The 24,461-nt window shown below is 43.7% G+C and overlaps 1 protein-coding gene across 10 annotated transcripts in view; it reads right to left on the reverse strand.

Moving 5' to 3' along the window:
* The window catches only part of MCTP1 (multiple C2 and transmembrane domain containing 1), a 2,372,456-nt gene that overhangs the window by 524,272 nt on the left and 1,823,723 nt on the right, over positions 1-24,461 (reverse strand). For 8 of the 10 annotated variants that reach the window (XM_085632490.1, XM_085632489.1, XM_085632491.1 and 5 more), the window contains one exon: positions 11,747-11,866. The exons of the other annotated variants lie outside the window; for them this stretch is intronic. In XM_085632490.1, the coding sequence (XP_085488616.1) occupies positions 11,747-11,866 (120 nt within the window). The remainder of the gene's footprint in view (positions 1-11,746; positions 11,867-24,461) is intronic. 10 annotated transcript variants of the gene reach the window in all.

A 24,461-nucleotide genomic window follows, 5' to 3' on the forward strand; every position in this document is an offset into this window, starting at 1 on the left:
CATTTAAGATTTCTGTAAACGATAAATTAATAATGAGTACGAATCAAGCTGGAGATGAACCAGTTTTTAGCATCCCAATAAAGGGGGTAGGAAGGCCAGATCTGAATAATAGCAACCAGAATAGAAGTTGTAACCCTAAAGATGGAGAGGAAGCCATAGTACAGGATAATAATGATTGCCAGAAGCTAGTCGTGGTTGAGGAGAATGGGCTACACTTAGTTGAGGATAATGGGTTGAATAATGAGTTAGTCAATCTACATCTACCTACCAACCATAAAAGGGATATCAGAAACCATTATTTTCCATATAACTCTGCAATAGAAGATGTGCAAAAAGAACAAAGTAAGGTGGAATGCCGAGGAGAGATAAAACTGATCTCCTGGAATATTGCAGGGATTAAAAGGAACATGGAAGACGTTGTATGGCAGAAATACATTGGGCAGAGCGATATAATTCTGTTGCAAGAAACTTGGGCCTTAGATTCTCTTCATAAAGTAGGCTTCAAAACTTTTAGTATAGATGCCATCCCCTCAGTTTGAGGAAGACCCTCAGGAGGTCTCTCTATTTGGGTAAAGGTGACCCAAGGTATAGATGTTAAACTAGTTGAAATTCCATTGCAGGAAATTCTGGGAATAAAATGTATTACACCTGACAAAAAATAAGTTTATATATTAATAAACATATACTCTAGGCCATATTCAATAAGTAAGGAATCAGAGGTCATTGAGTTCCTAGATAACTTCTTAAGCTCTATTGACTCAAAGGCTCTGATAATCTTGGGAGGCGTTTTTATCCGCAAACTCGAACCTGCTGTTGGATTAGAAAACATCTTCGAAGAAGAAGACCTGGTCAATAATATTCCACTATTGGAAAGCACCCAGGTAGTACCCTGTACAACTGCTGTCGCCCAGTTATTAAGACTTGTCTTGGGGCACTGTCTACGAGCCTGCAATGGCCGACTGCCTTCCGACAGTCCGAATGCCCCCACATTTTGCAGAAGTAATGTAAAGAGCTGTATAGACTACATACTAGTTTCGATTGAAATGTGGCCAATGGTTCATGACCTAGTAGTCCATGCTAGAACTGAGAGCGACCACTATCCATTATGTTTGACACTTGCGGTACATCTCTTTCAGTTGGTTGCTCTGAGGGCTAGAGAGGTCGATAGCGGTAACATAGAGCCACTACTAAGTAATAACCGTAGAGCTCTAAAATGGCCTTCGATAGGGGGAAATGTAGTAGCAATCAAGCAGATTTATGATACTTTTGCAAACATGGTTTCCCCATATGTAGATTTATCTGCTTCAGAGATCCCAATTGTGGATATTCATTGTAGATTGGTTAAACATCTGACACCCATATTAAGCAAGATTCCGAAGAAATCTAAAAATGGGATTTTAGAAGCCAGCAAGTTGAGCAGTCCATGGTATAATAAAGAATGTCGTATGACAAAAAAGGAGCTCATTTTGACATCTAAAACCAAAGACATAGTGTCCCTAAGGGACAAAAGGGCTCAATATAAGAGATTACTGGTCCACACCAGAAAAGAATGGGAGGATAACATTTGTTGCAGCCAAAGCAAAAGATCAATTTGGCTTTTGGCATTTGTTATCGAAGGGCAATAAGAGAGGGAGATGCAGCAAAGATCTTTTCCTAGATGCAAATATTTGGGTAAAACACTTTTCGTGTCTTTACTCTTCATCCTCGAAAGATATTGACTATTGCCCGCAAGATTATGAAAAATAGCCTCAAGTGTGGCTCCATTATCTTTTAGTCTGAAAGAAACAATAGCAGCAATAGATGTAGTAAAATCGGGGAAGGCTCCTGGTCCTGACAAGATACCTGGCGACTTATGGAAACATGACAAGGAGGTTTGGGGCCCTTACATCAATTTGCTGTGTAACTCTGTCGCCTCGGTGCATCTATACCAGAAACATGGAAAGGGGCAGAGACGAGCTCATGGGAGGCACCTGTGCGCCAGGGAGAGGTACAGAGACCGGAGAGGATTGTGGCAGCTTTCTCAGCAAACCCCAGAAGAATTTCGTTTTATCTCTACTGAAGAAGGATGAAATCCAGAAACACATGTGTCTAGAGATTAACAGCACTAACCTGCACCAACTTTGGTGAGACACTCTGCAAAATTTCAAGTAAGCATTTAAATTGAACTGCATGTACCAGGATGCAAAGGGGCGAACTGTGCTGGGAGGTAGCAGTGTGCTCCCATCCCCCTTCTGTTTCAAAAAGGCTCCTCTTGGGCCACTGGGCTGACGAGCTCATGGGAGGCACCTGTGCGCCAGGGAGAGGTACAGAGACCGGAGAGGATTGTGGCAGCTTTCTCAGCAAACCCCAGAAGAATTTCGTTTTTATCTCTACTGAAGAAGGATGAAATCCAGAAACACATGTGTCTAGAGATTAACAGCACTAACCTGCACCAACTTTGGTGAGACACTCTGCAAAATTTCAAGTAAGCATTTAAATTGAACTGCATGTACCAGGATGCAAAGGGGCGAACTGTGCTGGGAGGTAGCAGTGTGCTCCCATCCCCCTTCTGTTTCAAAAAGGGGCAGAGATCACAACTATTTTTAAAAAGGGTGATCGCCACAATCCCTCACACTATCGACCAATTCGTTTAATAGACATTTTGCAGAAGATATACGCAAGGCAAATTTTAAATAAATTGACCGATTGGATTGAGGAACACAATATTTTAACGCAATACCAAGCAGGCTTTAGATCAAAGACTAGTACGACTGGTCAGGTTTTTAGATTCCTTTGTATAGCCTGGATATATACAATATTCAGGAAGGGTCACTTATATATCGCCTTCATGGACCTAAAGGCAGCGTTTGACCTTATCCCCAGAAATCTCCTCTGGAAGTCTCTAAAAGACCAGGGGGTACTGGGAGAAATTCTCCTGCAGATAATAAGATTACATGAAGATAACTGGGCATGGGTTAGATGGGGTCCATTGGGTGAACTTACTGAGGCTATTCAGGTTAAAAGGGGCGTAAGGCAGGGATGTGTGTTGGCCCCAACCTTATATTCGCTATATGTCAACGACATCCCTGATTACCTTTTGGGTTGTGAACATGACTCTCCCAAGCTAGGGGGGTGCCTGTACCGGCACTCCTCTTCGCTGATGATACAATTTTAATTTCCCAAACCCCTAAAGGCCTCAAAAGTTTAATAAATATTTTTGGGACATACTGTGAGGCTAAGGGCTTAGAAATAAATTCCAGTAAAACCAAATATATGACAGTTAACCCACACAAAACTTTTAGGAAAAATGTAACTGTCAATAACCAGAGAATTGAGTATGTGCACGATTTTAACTACTTAGATATTACTTTGGATACAAAAATGACTTAGAGACCACAGTTAGAAAAAAGTAAAACTATACTACTCCAAAATACCTTCCCAATAATAAGAAAAGTTGAAAATACTTTGTCTAAAGCAGTTTCACCCGCTCTTGAAGTATACAAATATAAGGCGCAATCAGGTCCATTATACGGGGCAGAGCTGTGTCGAATGATACATTCAAGGTGGGTGAAAACAAGTTTCAAAGGAGACGATCAGGCAAACCTAAGGCCACTATTATTTTGGGTTCGCCTGTGGTCTACAGACGAAATCACTCATTACAGAGAGGGGCTTGAGGAAATTTTAGGATTTAAAGGAGGTACTGGCTTGACTTGGTTGAAGCACATACATGATTGTTTTTTAAACTGGGACTCAAGCACTTTTGGGAGGATCCCTTTTGCTTGACCATGGCTTCAAAAAAGCTTTTAAAGCAAACTTATTGGTCTTTCATACATAATTCTTCGTCTCACTCCTCGTGGGCTCACTGACAACACAGTTCCTTTGGAAGTCTGAGCCTTTTTTAGACGAAATACAACCACAGTTGGCCAAATCCCTATATTTGAAATTTCGGTGTGGTGTCCTACAGATAAAGACAAATACAGTGAAATGGATGCTAGGTGAAGCAGAGGAGGGTAGATGCGTTTCATGTGATTTAGGCTCAATAGAGAATGAATTGCACTTATTGTTCTTCTGCCCAGCCTACTCACGATGTAGGAGGAAATGGATTAAACCTATTTGCCGACTCCTTGGCATTAGATCCTGCCATGAGGCAGAAAGGTTACTACGATCGGACACCACGCAAACAGTGGTTTTTAGCATTAGTAGGTACCTGTTTGGTGTAAGTTTAATAAGGAAAAGGCAAGGCCTAAAATTCTAGGTTGATACACTAGAGACATAATGAATCTGACACATGCACTTTATGGTTATAAAATGAAATGTATAAAAACCTACAGTCTTTATACTTACTATTGAAATAAGTGTTTTTTTTTTTTTTACACGTTATCTTGGATCCATTTATTGAATTGTATAGTTGAATATTGCTTGCAAGCCTGTAATGAATATTCCTCACATCTATTTTCTCTTAATAGATTTATATATTGAAATGCCAAATAAATTTTAGATATATTTATTATTTTAATGTTAAAAAACTGGTCGATTATTCTATAGAGTGCCCAGTGTGTGGCGATATTGTGTCCTAAGTTTGCCATGAAATGATGCTGACTTCTTGTATTGTACTTTTTATTGTCAGCCTTTTATATATTTTTTTTACCGAAATAAAGATTGAACTGAACTGAACTGAGTCGGCTGTTCAGGTATGCAGGTAAGCAGAAACCAGCTTCTCCAAAGGAGCAGGGGATTCTGGTTTCCGGCAGCCACAGTCTTGATGTTGGCCTTCAAAATGCGAATCATACTTACAACAAACAACAGCCCCACTGCCTACTGGGAGTTAGCTTCATTCTATGTTTAAACAAGCATTGGCATAGCCAATAGGTCTCGCCTTTGGGACCTTATAAGTGTTTAGCCATGCAACAGTTGCATAACTAAAAACTTATAAGGTCCCAAAAGCGAGACCTATTGGGTATGCCAAGCGGCTGTACGGCCGCGAAAGTGAAAGTGATCGCGATCAAACATCAAAGCGGCCATGAAAGTGAAAGTAATTGCTGTCAAGCACGGTGCGCGCGCCCGCGCACATGCACTGTAGCTCTAGGCTGGCCTGGTTTCACTTTTTGGAGCTCTCTCAATAAGTCTCGCCAGACCAGCGCATGCGCTGGGTCAGGCGAGACCTAAAAAGGACGGTGCAGCCCAGAAAGTCCAGAAAGCCAATTTACACTTCCATGTTTGCATGGGCTTTTGGAGCCACTGTCTTGCCTGTTATAACTGGTTGGGTTGTTGTATGTCAATTACTACAGCACGTGTCAACAGCAGTAAGAGGTAACTCACGTGGTTTACTGCATACGTGATACAGGTCTGTTTCAAAACGAGGAACACGTTGATCGTTGTTTTGCTGCTTGGAAATTGTAGAACGCATGCTGTTGTTTTTAAGGGTTAGACAACCGGAAAGACACTGGGAACCTGCACTGCAGAAAAAATGAATCAAACATTCTGCTCTGGGCAAGGTTCGGCACTCCGGTGAATGGAGCGCAGTTGTATGCCCTAAAGGTTGAATGAATTGCTGAATAAAAAAGTATTAAATTGCAGATGTACCAAGGAGGAAGAAGTCACTATTAGCGGACGTGGACATTCAAAGTTCAACGCTGCACGCCCATTGGACGTTGCCCAATCATCCGAGCTCATTCAATCTCTATATAATATATGTGCGTCTCTCTCACAAGTCTGGAAAATATTGTGTTATAGTGAAAGGTAGGGTGGTTGTTGTTTGAAAATGCACTTCTCAATCTTTTCATTAAACAACCAAATCTAAATTCTACCTTTTTGTGCACTCTGACATTTTTGTCTGGCATTTTCATTAATTTTTGCGACATCCATAAATGTAGCTGAAATGTTAACTGATCAATACTTTGTCTCTCTCGTGCAGCACCGGAGCTCGTCCCCCAGAGGGCCCACGCAGCGGCACAGAAATTAAACGTGTAAAATATCAAATGTTAATGTTAAACACAGCAGCACTTATAACGACTGAAAAGGCTAAACCAATTCAAGAATGGACAGATGGTACCACAAATTATCTACAATCACATTTAAAGATTAAAGTTTGTCCTGTAAAATAATTCATTGACGCACGCTGAAGTGTGTCCTTTTACTGATGGCCCGGTTGTCCAATTATTTTTGCGCTCATTACGGTGAGAAATGACAGTGCTGGGGAGAAGGGACAGAAAAAGAGAGCAGTGAAGATGGGGAGGGCAGAGAGGGGGTCATGTCACCCCCACTGACATCTACAGGCAAACAGACGACGGCTCTGGCGTAAGTGGGCCTAGAAGGGCGCACACATTAGCGGGCTGTTAGTCAACACGGACTGTGAGGGTTGCATTCCACCAAAACTACTAAAAGTATTTAAGGTAAGCGCCCTTGAATCAAAAAAAGTTATCTTCATATACATTGCCCTTTATTGCACAGTCTTAAGAGGCACTGGCTTGTAGACAAATGTCCACTCTCACGTTTCACCTATTGTGAACGCACATTAAATAAATAAAAATACATGTTCTCCCTTGATAAACAGATCAAACACAAGAGATGTATTCACGAGTAGAATATTTTTTGTTTGCACGGTATATTTGAGACAAAGACCTGCGTATTCTATTTTTATGGTTTTTACCATGTATTTCTTTTTCTTGAATTTGTTTGGCTGGAATTCCCCGCAGATGACATGACTGTGACATTTTCTGTTAAGTCTGTTCTCAATCTTTGCCCATGTGTTTTTTAGTAGACCTTCATCGTACCCACTGTTTTCGCATTGTAGTTAGGCGGCATCCTGTGTGAGCCACACCTCCATGCCTTCTGTGTGGATTTACGTTCTTACTGGAGGACTGCTATCTGCCTACCAATAATAGGTACATGAAAGTTAACTACGACGGAAGCAGCAAATCAATATGCAAATAACCAATATGCACCAACAAAAAAGCAGAATTAAATGTAGCAGTTGAAAACATTATCCACGATAATGTAATACCAATACACATTTCGAGTAAGCTATGTCCAAATCTTTAATAAAAACACCAAAAACACGATCCAGGCCATTAAAGGCCTTGAGTGGCGCAGCAGTCATGTGGGTTTGTGGCCTGGGTGAGTAATAGTCGAGGCGCCCATTGTTAAATTCACACAGTGCGCTGAGAATCCTTCACACCCTAGCTCAGCATCTTGAAAACCACATTCTAATCATTAAAACACAGAGGTAAAAAGCACTGAGCGCGGTGTTTTATCAAGCGCCTATTCCCAGAAGTGGGGTTTAGCTGCTAAAGTTATCCGGCCATGAGGCCTATTCCATGAACCTGCCAAGACACCCAAGAAAAAAATGAGCATTAATTTCTTCCAATTCTGAATTAAACCAGATTGTATAAAGCGATATTTGCTACATATATCACTCTAACAAACTTGTGTAGTTGAAAACATGACTTTCAGTGGCTTTTCGAAAGATTATGATTTTAGCCACTCTTGGGTCTGGCTACAGGCAGCTGTAGTTGATTAAAAAAGCTTTGGTCATCAGTCCTTCAAAAATGTGGAGAACAGACTTGGGTCCGCCGCCCTCAGCCTTTGTTTTTCACTTTTTCTCATGGTTTGTTATCACTTGGAAAGTTTGTCCATCAACGCCATGACATTTTATGATGGTTACATTGTTCTACTTGAGTTTGTATTATGTTTTGCAATGGGTCAACTAGTTGTCCTTTTGCTAGACTTTAGTTATTATCTGATATGTGACTAACAGTAGAGTACAAGTGAATGTTCTTCGATATTTTTATTTAGCTGACATTTACGTTTCTGATTTTTGGTCTTTTGATTAGTAAGTGTGTGCTGTTTGGATGCCTTAGCCGGTCATGAAAAACAATGTTATTTAGTATTCCCGATTGCATGTTCATTTGTTTGCACACCACACAAAGGCCTTATTAAAGATGGAATGAAAAAACTAGCCTTTTGTGAAAAGTATCTGCAATGTAATATTTTGCAGAACAGATTCTTTTCACCTCAAGCAATGTAAGCAAACATCATCTTCTGCCATCTTTTTATATATCTTCTTTGAATTAATTCCGCTAATGCAGTCTATTCAGCAAAGTTCCATTCTAAGAGCTTCCATATTGCTGTAGCTCAAGATTTTGCTTCATTGTGGGATTTTTTTCTCAGACAGCAAAGGGGAACATAGACTAAGGCACTCAATTATTACCAAGCACTTCCTCTAACAGAAAGCTGGGCCTATATGTTATGCCAGTACTTGTTTCAGTTAGGACACGCTCAACAAAATATTACTGCTGGGAGCAGAAAACGGCACTATATATTGCTGAAAGAAGTAGCATCATGTTCATTGGGTAGCACCTTGAACATATAAACTATTCCTTATTCCTTTACTTGGGGATGATAAGGCAGTAGTCTGGATGTCTTGTGTTACTCTGGGGAGATATGTCACAGTTTGGAACAGAGAAGACTTCTCCATTCCTAAGGTATTTGCCTCATTTCTCATTCAAAAAGGCAGACTTTAGCTACTCTGCCACTTGGACAGTCTGTTTGGTGTTTCATGAGTGACTGTCTAGTTATCTTTGAGGTTTATATCTTCATTCATTGTCTGTAGGAATTATCAGGTGGTAAACTACCCAGAGGGTAAATACAATTTCCATATGGTTATGGTATTGCCCCAGACAGTTTTACCTCTTAATTCCGAGTTTCACAGGTCAGAATGTGGATAATGGACACCTTCAGTTTAACGAATAAATAAATCTGCTTTAGATTTTCCTATGCAACCTATTTTCACAGTTTTAATCCCTGGGCAGGTAGGGCACACTTTCTCTGTTTGCACCAGTCACACCTTTAAGCAGGTTCACCAGGCGCAAACAGGAAAATTGCACCCTATTATGCACAATGCACTGACCCCATGACAGCCACAAACTCGCCCTGCCCTAGGGGCAGCACATTCAAGTGACGTACAGAGAAGCTGCTTCATGACCACTCTGTGTTTCACAGTGCAGGCGGCACCCACCTGCACTTTGAAGAGGGATTAGAGATCCCCTTGAAAATGGGTGCAGTGAGTGACTGCACCAGCCTGCAAGGCGATGTCCGGGGGGGGGGGGGGGGGCATAGAACCTCCTTTCTGCTCTCCAGAGGGCTGCCTTTAGGAGGCACACTAAAAGTGCGCCACCTTTTTGTGGCACACTTTCCGTGCACCTCCTAAAAACACATGTTTGCTCTGCACCCACATCCCTAATATAGCACTGTCACAGAGGCAAATTGATTACCTCATTTGCATGGGGCAACACCCCCATGCAAATGAGGGAATGTCCTCTCGAGATAGCGCTGGTGCAACATGCGCGCCAGCGCGATCAGTATTACAGAAGGGGCCGCACAAGCCTCTGCGACCCCTTCTGTATTACTCATTTGCCCTGCGGAAGCACAAAGCGCACGCACATGCCAGTTGCACTCTCGGGCCCTTTCTGAAATATGGTCCCTGGAATTATTTATAAACGGAAAACTCATGAGTCCCTGTGCAACGTGTGCATGAATCGAAATGCAAAATTGGGTTCAAGCACCACTTGGAGATCAGAGGACACAGAATGAGCCAATGGCTGATCAAAATTGTCATACATGATTAGTGCACAGTTCATGACGCTATGATTGAAAATAATGCAAACAAATATGTTGCATGATTTGAAAGCAGTGTTTGTTTTTGTCATATTGTCAGTTAGGAACAGCTCCATAAAATATCACCAACTGATAAGAAATGTAACTTGTGGATTTGTGCTAACATCATTAGAGGCCACGTGTTCAAACATGATTAGGCGAGTGAGAATAGAAATGCAGAGAGACTGAGAGAATATGCTAATTGCGAAGACACACAGGATGAGAGAGAAGAGAAACAGATAAAGCCATAGATGGGATATTGTAGGAAAATAAGGGATAATTTAATTTTGGTCTTGGGAATATTTAGAAAAATAGATTGGGAAGACACACAAGACTGAAGAGCAGAACAGCATACAGATAAGAATGGAGGGAGTCATGCCAGGAGACACAAATGTGTGCATCATCCGTAGAGGGACAAGACTAAAAGTCGCAGCCGGAGGTTAAGTATGGCCAAATAATATCTATAGAGGAAATGTAGGGGGACGGACCATTGGGGAGGTGACACCCTCTAAAGTGGTTCATCAAGGAACAGATGAGATACAGTGACAAACATGAGCATGACCAGGTTAGAGCAGACCAAGAGAGTCGACTGTTGCAGTGAGGAGAAAAGTGTGGAGCACAGAAGGTAACCGAGTAAGGCAGAGCACCGCATTGTAAAAGAAAAATGAGGCCGGCTGAGCTTGGACATGGCATGTCTTGACATTTGACATGAAAAGGAGAAGAGAAGCCCTGCTCACCATCTTCCGTCTCTTCTCACGTCCATGGCTTCTGTCGCTCCTTAATACACATATGCTCAACACATGGACAGATAGATTTTCATCAATACAATATGTTTAAGTCAATAGATTGGTGAATGGTGAAATACAGAGGTGAAAGATTGCTAATGCAATGCAGCACCATCCTGAAGGAAGTAGATTTATCTGATTTAAACTTCTGTATGAAAAGCCCCCCGTTTCCCACTTTTTAAAAAAAATGCAAACTTTAATTTGCTCATCAGAACCGGTTGCCCATTGCTCTGCTGCACTCAGGGCGAGATGTATGAAACCGTTTTGAGATCACAAACACTTTAATTCACAAAATATTAGTAATTGGAACCTCACAGTGATATTTTTACAATGTAATAATTACCTTTTCCGATTTGGAAAAGCACTTCAGAATCTCAGAAAGTGTTTTGCAACTCATTCCAAATCGCAGTTATGCAGGGGAATGAAAGGGATGTTGCATCCTTTTTGTGATCTGCAATGAGTTGCAGTCACAAACCATTTAAATGTTACCAAAACCTGAAATGAGCTAATAACTCATTCACAAAGTGAAAGCTGTCCGCATTGTACCAATTGACTTTTTAGGAATTGTGTCCAGTGGCCTCTAGGGAAAAGGCAGTGGTCTGGGAGACCTTTTGCTTCAAGAAACAAATTCACATTTGGGAATGCGAATGCAGGGATTATGGATTGCTGTCCCTTGCTATCATCCTTGTGCTAGTAGCCAATTGCAAGGGGTCTCAAACAGCAACCTGACTATTTAATATTTATTAAGCAGGGCATTTTGGGACCCAATCTATTAGGACATAAGTTGCATCACAAAATATCAGGCAGGTTGCAAAGAAAGTTTGTCCGTAATTTGCACTCACTAAGTGCAACCTGCCTGTTTGTACATCGGGCCCTAAAATCACTGACGTGCTCACTCACGTACATTTCCTTTTTCATCATTGTTTTGCTGGGCTCTACATCTGCTCATTGAATAGGATTGCACCCTTCCATGCTGCAGAATTGATCAATTTAACAAGCATGTCTCTTTAGTATCAACAGTGGTGAATGGAGATGCGGGTGGCTCCTGAGACAAGGTATGTGTAAGTGGAAAACAGGAGTGACCTAAGTTAGTTTATTCAGCGAGATTGTAAGCCAACCTGCACCACTAACAAGCTCTTTCCTTGAGCTGGTACTCATTGAAGGAGACAAGCAGCAAACTTAGGATCAGGGAGTCTAGTAAAAAAGTGAGTAATATGCACATTAGCTTAATGATCTTATCTGAACCGCCTGATAAACACTGTTCCTTGAAAGGGCGCCCTTCCCTTTAATAAATTCATAATCTTCTCATAAGTGCAGCGCGCTCCTACCACGAAAGCAGCGAGACTCCGCGGAGGTGAATCCCAATCAAAGCAGCTGTTCACGTAGTAGGCCGCGTTGATGATCACCATCACACATCGCTTCATGCGGATGAAGTTCCTCAGCAGCAGCTGCGGGAAAAGATGAAAAGATGGAGACACCATCAGAACAATCAAGGCTTAAGACGGCCAGGAGGCCAAGCATTAAACGGGAAGGATGAGTAGCAAGCCTTCTTTAAATTTGTGTGGTGGGGGGACCGCGATAATTACAGGAGCCAGCCCTTTGATTATCTATTGAACTGCATGCACCCTGCTCAGATGTGTAATACAGTTGTTTCATGTCTCTTGCAATGTCCTTTCCCAAGAAGCTCAGGGGTGTCTGTAATCTCCTGTAACTGCCCGGGATTGCTCATTTCTTCCTGCTAAGCCCTGCTGTGGAATGCTTTGTTTCCTCTTTTTCACAGAGGAGATTCAAAGAAAAGTAGTGCGTGTATTTAACTGCTGTCTCTGCATCAGTTCCAATGTATTCAGCATGGATTTTAAGTAGACCTCTCATTTGAATACAGACTTGATCCATATAAGAGCAATGCCATCAACAACCGACTCCATCTTCCCATGCCTCCTCCCAACCAGTCTCCTGTCCCAGATACATTTCACTGGCTTTGAAATATTCCACATATCAGACTTTCCTTCACAGAGACAAGAAAGCACGAGACCAACCCAAATTGTTGGCCATCTGAAGAATGATTAGCTCCTCGGCTGCACATTATGCCTAGCCTCATTAGGCACAGTGACAGACTTCATTCAGATATGTCACTCACTAAGTATGACCGGTTTATCTGACATAACACTCATAATAAACACTGAATACATATGCATGTACCTCCTTACAGGGGCTTTAGATCAGTACGCTTCATCTAGTGGCCTGTTCAACTTTCATTCACATTTCGTTTTCTCCCACCACAGCATACAGCATAGGGCCACAGGAAACCCACTACACCCACTGGCTCTCTTGCACTGTGAGCGATAACAATTTTCCTGGTCACATGTGCACAGCTGCAGAAAAAGAATGCCCTTCACTACCAGGGGTTGATATGCCCGAGCTTAGTGTTTGTGTACTGCATATGTTTACAAATAAATAAATAACTTAATTTAATAAACAAATGCTTGCCAACGGTCACGCAGCCCTATTGGCTTTGCCAATGTTTGTTTTCAGTCGAACCAACAACAATAAAGGCAGTATCCACGGATATCGTAGCAACATTAATATTGAGGTAGATAGACTCTGACGATGAAAAGAAGGGCAGACGTACAGTGATCGTTTTTGTTTTATTGAAAAATAAGCGAGCGACAACTTGTTCTGAATGTCTGCATTTAATGTTCTTCTTACAGGCACGTTCTAAAATTATGATATGCCTGTAATACGAAAATATCGACGCTTGCTTATAACATCGTAATTACTGGTGTGGTCTGGCATCATTGCCCATCCAGTTGACAGTCGACTTTTAGGGTTCCAGTGTCAGCCCAATGTGTGCCCATCTGTGAAATCAGGCCTAGTGGCTACAGTGGCACCCCAAAAGCCGGGGCTCCCATGCAGGTATTTACTGATATATGTACATTTGAACTATTATTTGAAATCATATCTGTAGTGCTACAAAAATTACCGGAAGTATGTTGTCCTTCGATATGCTTTGTCAGTTATTTAGAGCCAGATCTCTCAGAGAGACAAGACTATGGGCCTTATTACAACTTCGGTGCTCCTACAGCAGAGCTGCCACTGCGCAGTCCACTGGAGGGCCGCCAAAGTCGCGGTGCGTCCGCTTGCCTGATTAGGAGTTTAATCCAGGCCAGGCGGGCAGGGCTGCGGTGGTCTCACAGCTGTGGGCTATTAGGCTCACTGGAGAGCCTAACATGCAGATCGCCGCTGTGACAGTACCTGCAGCATGTTCCTGCATGGTGTGGAGTGCATGCCACATTGTGCAGGAACTGGGGTGCAATTCCAGGGGGGCACAACATGTGCCCCCCTGCATGCACCCCCAGGCCCAGGAGCAGCACAGGGCCCTCTTAGGGCCCCCTTCGTTGCCTCTACACACCCCCTTTTCATGGCAGGCTCACCGCCCTGAAAAGGGCCAGGGGTGTAACACAGGCCCCTGCATCCCCCACAGTGCGGGGGGGCCCCCAGCGGCAGGGGGCCCCCTCAGCACAGTACTCAGGTCTGAGCGCTCAGGATAAAATCCGGCGTGGGGGGCCATCCCTATACATTGCAGGGGGGCCCCTTAAACTTTAGTTACGCCACTGAAAAGGGCAGTGAGAGGGTGACTCAGAATATGCTTGGCGGTCCCGCAGTGGCACCGCCAGCATATTCCTGCTTCTGACTGCTGCACGACTGCAGCGGGATCCTGGATCCCTGGCGATCGCAGAGGTCCTGTGCATAGCTGCCAAGGTTTAAGATTGCTGTGTGTGACATGTTCATAATTTTTGTGTAATTATGACATTTCAACAACTATGAGTGACACTTCTCGTGTGCAAAATCAAGCAGTGAAGTAAGACGAGGGAAACATAAATCTGAGAAATTACATCTGAGCAACGAGAAACTCTTTAAACTGCTGCACAGCAACAGAAATTGAAGGCCACTAACATAGTGGCCTTTGTACCTGATCGCACTGTTAGGGGAGGACAGACTCAGGAGAGGCTTTCTCAGGCACACAATAGCCTAGGTCACAACCTGGCCGGCTGAACATCATTTCAAAAAGCCACTGAGAGCTATAGCATAAACATCAAGAATAGTTCAGTGGCCGATCGCCCCGGGGTCTGGCGAACCACCTACTATAAGAAGAGTCAGTTGTGCACTGGCCTCATAATGGCTGGGTATAACGCCAGCAATATTTGTTAGTGAGACACGTGTTCAATTTAATAATACCAATTCTAACTGTCATACACTTACTGATGATTTATGATGCAGATCTCCTTGGTGGAACAGGTTACAGCTAAGCACGGCTGCTGATGTCGAGCCCAATGGGCTGGGATTGGGCCTTCCCGCTTGCCGCGTGATGTGATACCACCGGGCCGACATGGCCTGTCATACGTCCGGCAACCAGCTCAGTTTAGAGCTATACCCACTCTGTTGATAGAGACTGGCCTGCATCAGTGACTCCGACTGAGACTACTGCTATGGGCCGGGTCGCGCGGGCAGGAATTCCAACGAGACTGGATTCCATTCTTTACCACGGGCATGGGCAGCGGTAAGTACAGCTTGCGTCTCAGCCTGACTTGCCCTACAAGAGCCCAGCACTGAGAGGACTACAAGAGAGAGGGAGCCAGCGACCACCATCGGTGGGAATTGATCTGACCACTTCAGATCCCCACGGTCTGCTCAGTGGTGCGAGCGGCGAAGTAGGACTGAAGCTGCGCATTTGACTTGCCCAAAGGAAGAGCAACACAGCCCAAACTTACTTAATGAAATACCGAAGCCACACGGACCTGTAACACCCACCCCCTCCCCACGGCACTAGTCTATTAAACTGTGTCTCTAAATTCACTGTCTTCTTACTAGTCAAGCCATCGGGAGCACTTGACTGACATCATTCAGTTCAAGTAATGCGCGCATGTCGCCAGGGGTGTGTCTCTGTTATTTCAACATAGACACATGGTAGCAGTACTTGCAGACCTACGAGCACTCTGCAGCTAGTGAGCCAGCCCCCTTAGCCTGCCAGGAGCGGCGCACACAGCGGTCAGTCTGAGTCACAGCAGTTCAGTCCACACGCGTTATAGCAGTACTCAGCTTGACAGCTGAGGAGGCGCTCTAATGTGTGATTTTCCATTTTAGTGCGGTGATGCAGACCACCAAATGCTTTACACTAATGCCTGATACGTGGCACTTGGCAGGACTGCCTGTGGTGGTCTGATCGCCCCAATCGTAATACTGCGATGGCTATTAGAGCCCATCCCCAATCTCATCTAGCGCAGTCACATAGTCTATGTCTGCTTCATGCATACACAGCAGCACTGAGGTCAGACAGCTGGCTGGCATACAGCAGTAGTCAGTGTCAACATTCTAGGCATTCTGATTGACTGAACCAATCACAGCATTCCATCTGGGTGCTAATCTGAGCTGATGACTTCAGCATAGGGCAATCATGGTTACACAGTTCAGCATAGGTGATGTCCTACAAAGGTTTTTAGCTAGGGCGCCAGGAAGGTTTTTCACTGCCCTTCTCAAGACTCTCATGAAACTTGTCTTTGGAGCCATGAGCTGAGTGCAACCCAAAAGAAACTGTTCCCATGACCACATACGTAACATGTGTTCCTGGAGCCATTTGCCATCTATTATAAGGGCATGTTCGTTGCTAAAAGGTGCAATTATTCACTTTTTCCCTAACGTATGGCCATTGTTATGTAACGATGTAAAAAATATTATTACCTTAACTCGTTAACCGCGGCGGATTTCCGCCGCGGCGCAGTCGTTTAGCGGAGGGGCGGGACCGCGCCAGCCAACGGACGTGCGCAGCACTACGGAGGTAGTGCTCGCGACGGCCGTTGGCCGACGAACACACGCAACAGGATAAATGTGACTTTGTCTACAAGAATAGTCATCTTCAAAAATACTTTTCACAGCTATAGGCCAGTTGCATGTTACCTGCAACTTATCAATTAAATATAATTTACTTTATATGACAAAAATATTGCTAGTGAAAACGGCAAAAACCCACGGTAATCTGTATAGTCAAAATACTAATTGTGATAATCAGCACAACACACACTCTAGCCAAAGTGTATCAGTTATCTATAATTTTCACTGGATAATTCAAAACTGAAGCTGAGAGTATGGGTTTGAATGTTTCTAATGTGGACATCACAAAGTGAGAAACAAACTAAGATCTCCTAAGTCCCAGGAGAAATAATACATAGTAACCCCTTTGCAGAGAAAAACAGAACAAACAGGTGCCTCTCATGCATCAGCAAGATGAATTATGCTCATATAGATAGGGAGCGGTAGGTGGTGGACAACCCTGTAAATCTCATCTGTGAGGGGAATATTGTACATAGATGCAGATATCAAACCTGGCCACTAGAGACAAGACAAAACCAAAACTAAAACCAAAACAAAAACAAAAACAAAACACACACACACACACACTCACTCCCTCTCTCTCTCGCTCTCTCTTTTGTCAGCATTGGCACACTGAACACACTCTCTCACACCTCTCTCAACCTGAATGTCCATCGCCGGCCAACATTACATTAGCCGGAGTCTCTCCTTTATCTTTGTAATACCTGGATTGCTCTCATGTGCAAACAAGACTAATTCTTCCCTCAAAGATGACGGGGGAAATAATCTGGTCCCTCTCAAAATTATTTCACCCTGTAAAGACTACACATCCTTGAACTCCCAAAATCCTCGCAACTGATCATGGTCCTTCTCTTCATCACTCCACTTGTACTTCATTCTATGTATCACATCATCCTTCCGTAGCTACCCATTCTTCTTCCTTAACAATTTCTTCTCTGATCCAACACATTTCAAAATCTTCGTCCTCAGCTCCCAAATCCTCTTGTGCTGCAGTACTGATCTTGTCTACCAACCACGAACAACAACTAGCAATGTTATTCTTTGCTCCAGGTACGTAGATCATGTCAAATTGAATCTCTTGCAGAGCAACAACCCAACGTCTGATTCTCCAGACACAGCACCTAATCCCTTTTTATCAAACATTTCTCTGAGGGGCTTATGGTCAGTTTTTATCAGAAACTTACTGCCCCAAACAAACTTCCTTAACTTCTGCACAGCCCAGAACACCGCCAAAGCCTCCTACTTGATGACAGAGTAATTAAGCTCTGCCCCTTCATTCTTTTTGGAATGAAAAGAATCATCATTTACACACCAATATGCAACTGTAATAACACCGCTCCAAGCCGTTTTGCACTGGCATCAGACATAACAATGGTTTCCTGACCAGGCTCAAAACTTTGTAGACACGAAGCCTTCCTAAGATTCTGTTTCATTTCTTTAAATTCCATTTCAAATGCCTCACTCCACTTGAAAGTGGTACCTTTTCTTACTAGCAGTCTCATATTCTTAGTCTTTGCTGCAAAGGTTACTAACAAATTTGTTATAGTACACCGTCATAGCAAGGATTTTAATCACTTTTTCCTTGGATACTGGACTAGGTAATTTTTCAATGGTATCCAACAATTCCTTCTTAGGTTCAATGCCTTCAGATGTTATCTTATGACCCAGGTAATTCATTTCATCTAGATTCTGCCTTTAAAGTACCTCACTCACACGTTCATTGTGTTCCTCCAAATTCACATCATACACCTAAATATTATCTTGATAGATGTGATGCCTTTTACCCCTTTCAGTATTCACTCCGTTACTCGCTGAAATATCACTACCGCCGAAATCAAACCAAACGGCAGGTGCACAAATTTATGTGCGCCAAAAGGTGTGACAAATGATGTCAAATCTTGTGAATCCCTGTGTAGCTTCACCTAGTGATAAGCAGAGGTTAGATCAACCTGCGAGAAACACTTCACCCCCTTTACAATGGACAACATCTCATTTATGTATGGCAAAGGAAAGTAGTCGACTACTACACACTTATTCAGTTCTCGCAAGTCCACACAGAGACATTGCCATTAGCTTTCCTTGCCATGACGACCAAAGCAAGTCATTCTGTGGCCTCCACATTTTCAATGATACCATTCTCTCTCAATTTTTCTAATTCATCATCAATGGTACACCCCTCATTTTACTCACCACTGGTGTTCCCCCTTTCTTTAACCTGATTTTGTGCAAGTAATTTCTCAAACACCCAAGTTTTTCTTGAAACACCTCAGGAAATTCTTGTTTTCACTGTGGCCCAGGGGCGGCTCCGCCGCTATGGCGGGGGAGCGTTGCCCCACTGCTTTTAAGCAGTGTGAAGAAGAGAAACATAATATGATAATACCTTTACGTTATGATCATTTTACGCTTCCTGACATGTCCTGCTGCTTTGCGGGGGTGGGTGGGCGGGGCTGCTCTGCTCACGGAGCAGGGCAGGGAAGGAATAGTTTGCCCACTCCTATGTGCGCAATGACTGTTTGGTCGGCCCTCTTGGGCCCCCAAAACCAGTCACGCACACTTCCCTGTTCTCCATGCAGGCTGGATTGCAGCCTGCATGGAGAACATGTCCACCCCTCCAGCCCCTGGCTGAGTGCAGTGTCACGGCGCTTAGATCAATCACAACGCTGCATTGCAGCGTTGTGATTGACTTAAGGGAAGAAGCCTAGCTGCCTGCTTCCTGTTCCTGTAGTTGGAGACAGGAGAGCTGGAGCAGCGACGCGGGACTGGCCTCAAGGTACATTTTTAAAAAACAATGTATTTCTTCCCCCTGCGTGGCACCACCCGCAACACCCTCCCACCGCGGCCCCTCCTGACAACGCCCACGTCCGCCCCTCCACCCGTGAGTCATGCCAGCCGCCGCTGCTGTGGCCTACCACTACACCCAGCACCAACCTCCTCCACTTGTTTGAGTTTTACAGATGGAATCTCACTGAGATCAAGATAAACCTTCAAATCTCTTTGGTGAAATCAACTAATGAGGGAGTCACTGCACATGAAGACATACATCTTTCCTGCTGTTAGCCTGTTCTTAAACTGTATGGACCCATTGAAGTAACCTGACAATTTGATGGGCTCTCCACCAAAGCCCTTCGGACACATGTCAGTCTTGTACAACTTGACCTTACCCACTAAGACTTTGTCAAATATTTCCCTGGGGATCAACACGATTTTTGCCCCAGAGTCGAATAGCATAGAGACGGATACCCCTTCAATCTGCACAATTTCCATGGGACCACTCAATCCATCTTTCACTTGTAAAATAAACTCCTCACCCGAAAAATCATCTTCATCACACACATCCTCTTGAACCTTTTTTTTCTTCAAATTGCAACACTTGGTGGCGCATCCCTTTGTAGCAAAACCTTTGCAAATAGCCTTCCAGACTACACCTTTCCATCTTTCCCAATATCTTTTCTGACTTTCTGATTTGTACCATGATCAAAATGCTTTTTGTGTTTGCTGACAGGTTGTTCTGTACCTTCTTTTTCACTCATACTCCCCTTTTTTATTTCCTCGACACATGCAAGATATACGTTATCGTGATGGTCACCACTTCAATAACTAAGGGATAGTCTTTTTGCCAAAATGACTCTTTCGCTTCTCTAAACATCTCAACATGAATTGGTCTCTCAAATGTTCTTCATTAGTTCCCCCAAAATTACATGTTGAGGCTAACATCCGCAACACAGTCATGTAATCTTCTACTGACTCTCCAGACTGTTGCAACTGCTTGCCAAACTGGTACCTCTCCAAAACTGTAGACACCTTGGACAAATAATGTAGATCCAATCATTACTTTTACTAGGTATAAGATTGGGCAAGTGTTCAAATATTACCTGGCCCTTAGGACCTAAGCAATGTAGTAATAGAGACCTCTTTTGCTGAGCACTTGAAGAAGTGCTGTATACTCTTGCATAATGAGTAAATACGGACATCCACTTCCTCCAAAGTATTGGTGGTTCACCAGGGCTCATTAGAAAAACTGGGGAGGTGTTACATTCTGCATGATGACCCAACCAATGTACTATAAATTAACCAATGTACCAAATTACCTTAGCAAAATGCTTTTCTGAATAGTTCTGATACACCATAAACAACAAACTATGCAATGTATACAGGTGTGCCCATCACCGAACAACCCACAGGAAGTAGAAATTGCCTGTTGAAATGCAGATAGGAAAAAACTGTGTAAAGGTGTGCCCGTCACAGAGCACAATGGAGTTATACGCAATGTTTACTGGTGTGTCCGTCACCAACATTACAAGCTACACCATAGGAAGGATATCGCAGTCTGCAGTCAGATAGTGGTACTTTGGCATGTCCCTCTCACAATTATTCTTCATGTTTGCCCCATCAAAATTCTTGGTACTCTTTATACTTTCTGCTCCTATGATTTTCTACGGAAAGAGGAACTCCTCTGCAGCTTCTCATATTATCGCTCAGGTACCCTAGCAATGCTTCTATAACAGAAGAACATGGAAGACAGGCAAATGTTGCCATTTTATTTCTTCTCAAGCCTGATGTGTGCAAGTTGGATGGCCTCGCAGTTCTCATTTTTACATGTAGTCTTGCTGCTTTTTCAAGAACAACTAATCTTAACCTACAGCTCTGAAAATAATGTCTTAAAATAAAATGGTGATCACAGACACACTAGTAACATTACCATTAAAAATGAAAAATGTCTAGGCTCTATGCATGACACACAAACATCTATAGAGTTAGTGCTCTCATATTGGCATACAATCAGGCTTGATATGTATATAACGTGTAAAGTTGTAGAAGAAAATTCCACAAAATTCAAGAACAAGAATTCTACAACAGCTTCTGCAATGTAATTCTTTCAGCCATCACCAGCTCATATAAAATGAATTCCTTTTATCTACCTTCTTTTTCTTTGAGACTTCTGCCTCAAACAAAAACAAACCCAATAAAAAGTTGTGAATAACAGAACCAAAATACCTCTTACATACACATACGAACACACTTGTGTCATTATTTTTATAGAGTTTACCGCCATCCTCTTGGTGTTGTTGCACATTTTCAATTTTGGCACTATTCTCTTCAATGGGAATACCATCAAATGATTGCCTGTCATTTGTTGGTGTTGATTAGTTGAGAATTTGTTCAATCTTTGGCTTGAAAGTGGTTTATGTAGGTTAGCATAAAGATATTATACATTTGATCCAGTCATGCAAGATCTTTGTAGTCTCTAATATGTCTGGATGGAATGCTGACGGTCTTCTCTATTTTTCTCTGTTCTTTGGCCTGGGTGGCCATGGGCTAATTGTTCGTTTGGCCTGCAGGCTGCCAATTGCATGGCCCTCCAGACCAGCCAAGCAACCAAAATTAAAGCTATCCATGCCAGATAGATATTTGTGACCAAAATGTCTACTCCTTGCATGGCGGGAGCCACGTTTGACAGTTGGGAGCCACTTCTGACAGGTGGGAAATAGTGGCTAGTGCTTAATTCCATGCACTGCTCCTCAGGTAGCACTGAGTAGCATTACCCCATGTGCTGCTTACTCTATACCCAGTCAGATTCGAATCATTCATTCCAGTCTTGAATAGGTTTACCGTTTCTCATTAAATCAATGTATTTGTTTGCATTTATTGTTCTCGGAGATCACAGTTATTATTAACTTGCAATCAAATATTCATCCTTAAATGCTCTTACTTCATTATGCAGTTAGTATCTCCGCATTTCGAGGCCTCGGGCTGTACGCCAGGAGAATTCAATAACTGCACATTTTAAAATTCCATCTCTGAAAAAGAAGTGAAATATGAACAACACTGTATCTGGTGCAACTGTTGTCACGTGTGCGAGTCCTGGACTTCCAAAGTGGGGGTCTATTTCCAGCATCCACATAACAAACGGGAGCTTTTCCTGTGTGAGGGATGCTTTAAAACTGCTTCTTTCCGGTCCTAGATACAAGGGACCTTAAGCAGAAAATGACAAGGGACGATCTGAAGCCTCATATGCTATTTCTGTCCCCACCAAGTCCTCGAAAGGGTGTTCCTAATGGCAGAACTGATGGTGGCACCAGCATTGGGGAGGATGGAAACTGTTGGCCTCTAATAGTTGTCATCCTCTTCAGCATGATGGAAGGATGAGTTGAGCTCGAATTGTCGCTGAAATTCACATATTGGGAACTCTGAAATGCAGCGTTATCCAGCAACAGGAATATGGGGAAAGGGTAAATTGTACGAACAGGCAGACCCCAAATGGAGAGTTCACTCCAGAAATCCACAAAGTTTGGGGTGCAATTGGGGATTAAGGTGGTGGCAGACATGGGGGTAGTCTGTAACTGTGGATCCTGTGGTTGTCAATGACTGGATGCAACTGTCTCACCTTCTTCTCTTGTTGAAGTGGGTAGAGTTAAGCTTGACTCCTTTCTCTAGCCAGTATATTGCTTAAAACCTCTGACTATCACATGAAAACAACAAGTGCTCTCTGAAGAGACACAAATGGAAGAACAAGCCCAGCATCAGAAAACCTCCAGGCAGGCAGGTGAAATCCAAGTTAAAAATAGAAGAGGAGGGGGGAGGAGGGGGTTTGGGAAGGAACCGGTGTGCTACCCAGGGTGAGGTCCCAAAAGGGGCGTTTAACAGGGGCAGAATTCCGCTGACAAAGCTGTATCACTTCACAACAACACTATGTCGAGTCCTACTATAAAAGTTATTACCCTTAATGTAAAGGGGCTAAATAACCCCATCAAAAGAAGAGCCATCCTGTCATACTTAGAGAATTCGGGCACCTCGACCTGTCTCCTGCAAGAAACACACCTATTGTCCAGAGATTGGCATAGAATGAGATCCCGGGCTTTTCCCCAGCAGTTTTACTCCTCTACTACTGATAAGAATGTGGGGCTAGCTATACTGTTCGCTAAACACTTCCAGGGCACGGTGGGTGATAAGGTGGCAGAGATTAAAGGCAGACTACTGGCGCACACGGTGAGGGTGGGTGGAACGTCTATGGTTATAGGGTTCCTCTACGTCCCTAACTCAGGTTAGGAAACCTCTCTCAGGGGAGCTCTGTCAGAGCTTCTGAGCCCTCAGGATAAGCACGTCCTCGTGGAGGGAGACCTCAATCTTGTTATGGATTCAAAAACTGATCGGTCGGGCCACCGATTTGGCTCTACAGGAGCAATATCGACTGAGGTGAGGAACTGGATGAGACGTAGGGGACTACTGGATCTTTGGCGGGAGGCCCACCCTCGGAGCACACATTACTCCTTTTACTCACATGTGCACCGCACATATGTCAGGCTGGATCACTTTATTGGATCCTGGAAAATTAACACACCAATAGACGATGTGGACATCATCCCAGCCGCACTCTCTGACCATGACGCTGTGTCTGTGACCCTCTTAGTCCCCCACACTAAATCATCTCGAGGGAGGTGACAATTACGGGAATCCCTACTACACTGGAAGGGGGTGACTCAACAGCTCCACAAATGCATCACGGACTATCTCACGACCAATGACAAGCTTGACACACCTCTGACCACGCTGTGGGGGGCTCTTAAAGTGGTGGTGAGGGGGGAACTGATCGCAAAGTCAGCAGCAGTAACCAAAGAGCGAAAAGAAAAAAGGGAAACACTTACGGCCAAGGTAGTGGAATTAGAGAGAGTGCATAGTTGCACGGAAGCTCCCAGGATATGGCGGCAATTGAAGGCAGCCAGGGCACAGCTCGCAGGCCTGGACCTTGACCGAGCTGAGTATGCGGCCCTACAGCTCAAGCATACATATTATGTAGGAGGAGACAAAACAGGGCGCCTCCTAGCAAGCAAACTCAGAGCTCGCATCCAACGATCTAAAATCGCAGCCCTCCATGACGCTCGTGGAGAGAAGGTGGGGAACGTTGACCAGATAGTGGCGACTTTTAGGGACTTCTATGCATCTCTCTATAGCAAAGACTTGAATGTCGACACGGACGGGGAGGCATACTTCCGACACTCGGCGACAACGGCTATTAATGCATCCGGAGCCGCAGCTCTAGACGTGCCTATTAAGGTAGAAGAGGTGATTGGAGCGATTTCCCACCTCAAGCCCCTGAAATCTCCTGGGCCTGACAGCTTTTCAACCAGTTTTTATAAATCAATCATTCTGCCCGCTTCT

This window comes from Triturus cristatus, chromosome 2_1, assembly GCF_964204655.1.
Source record: "Triturus cristatus chromosome 2_1, aTriCri1.1, whole genome shotgun sequence".
NCBI lineage: Eukaryota > Metazoa > Chordata > Amphibia > Caudata > Salamandridae > Triturus > Triturus cristatus.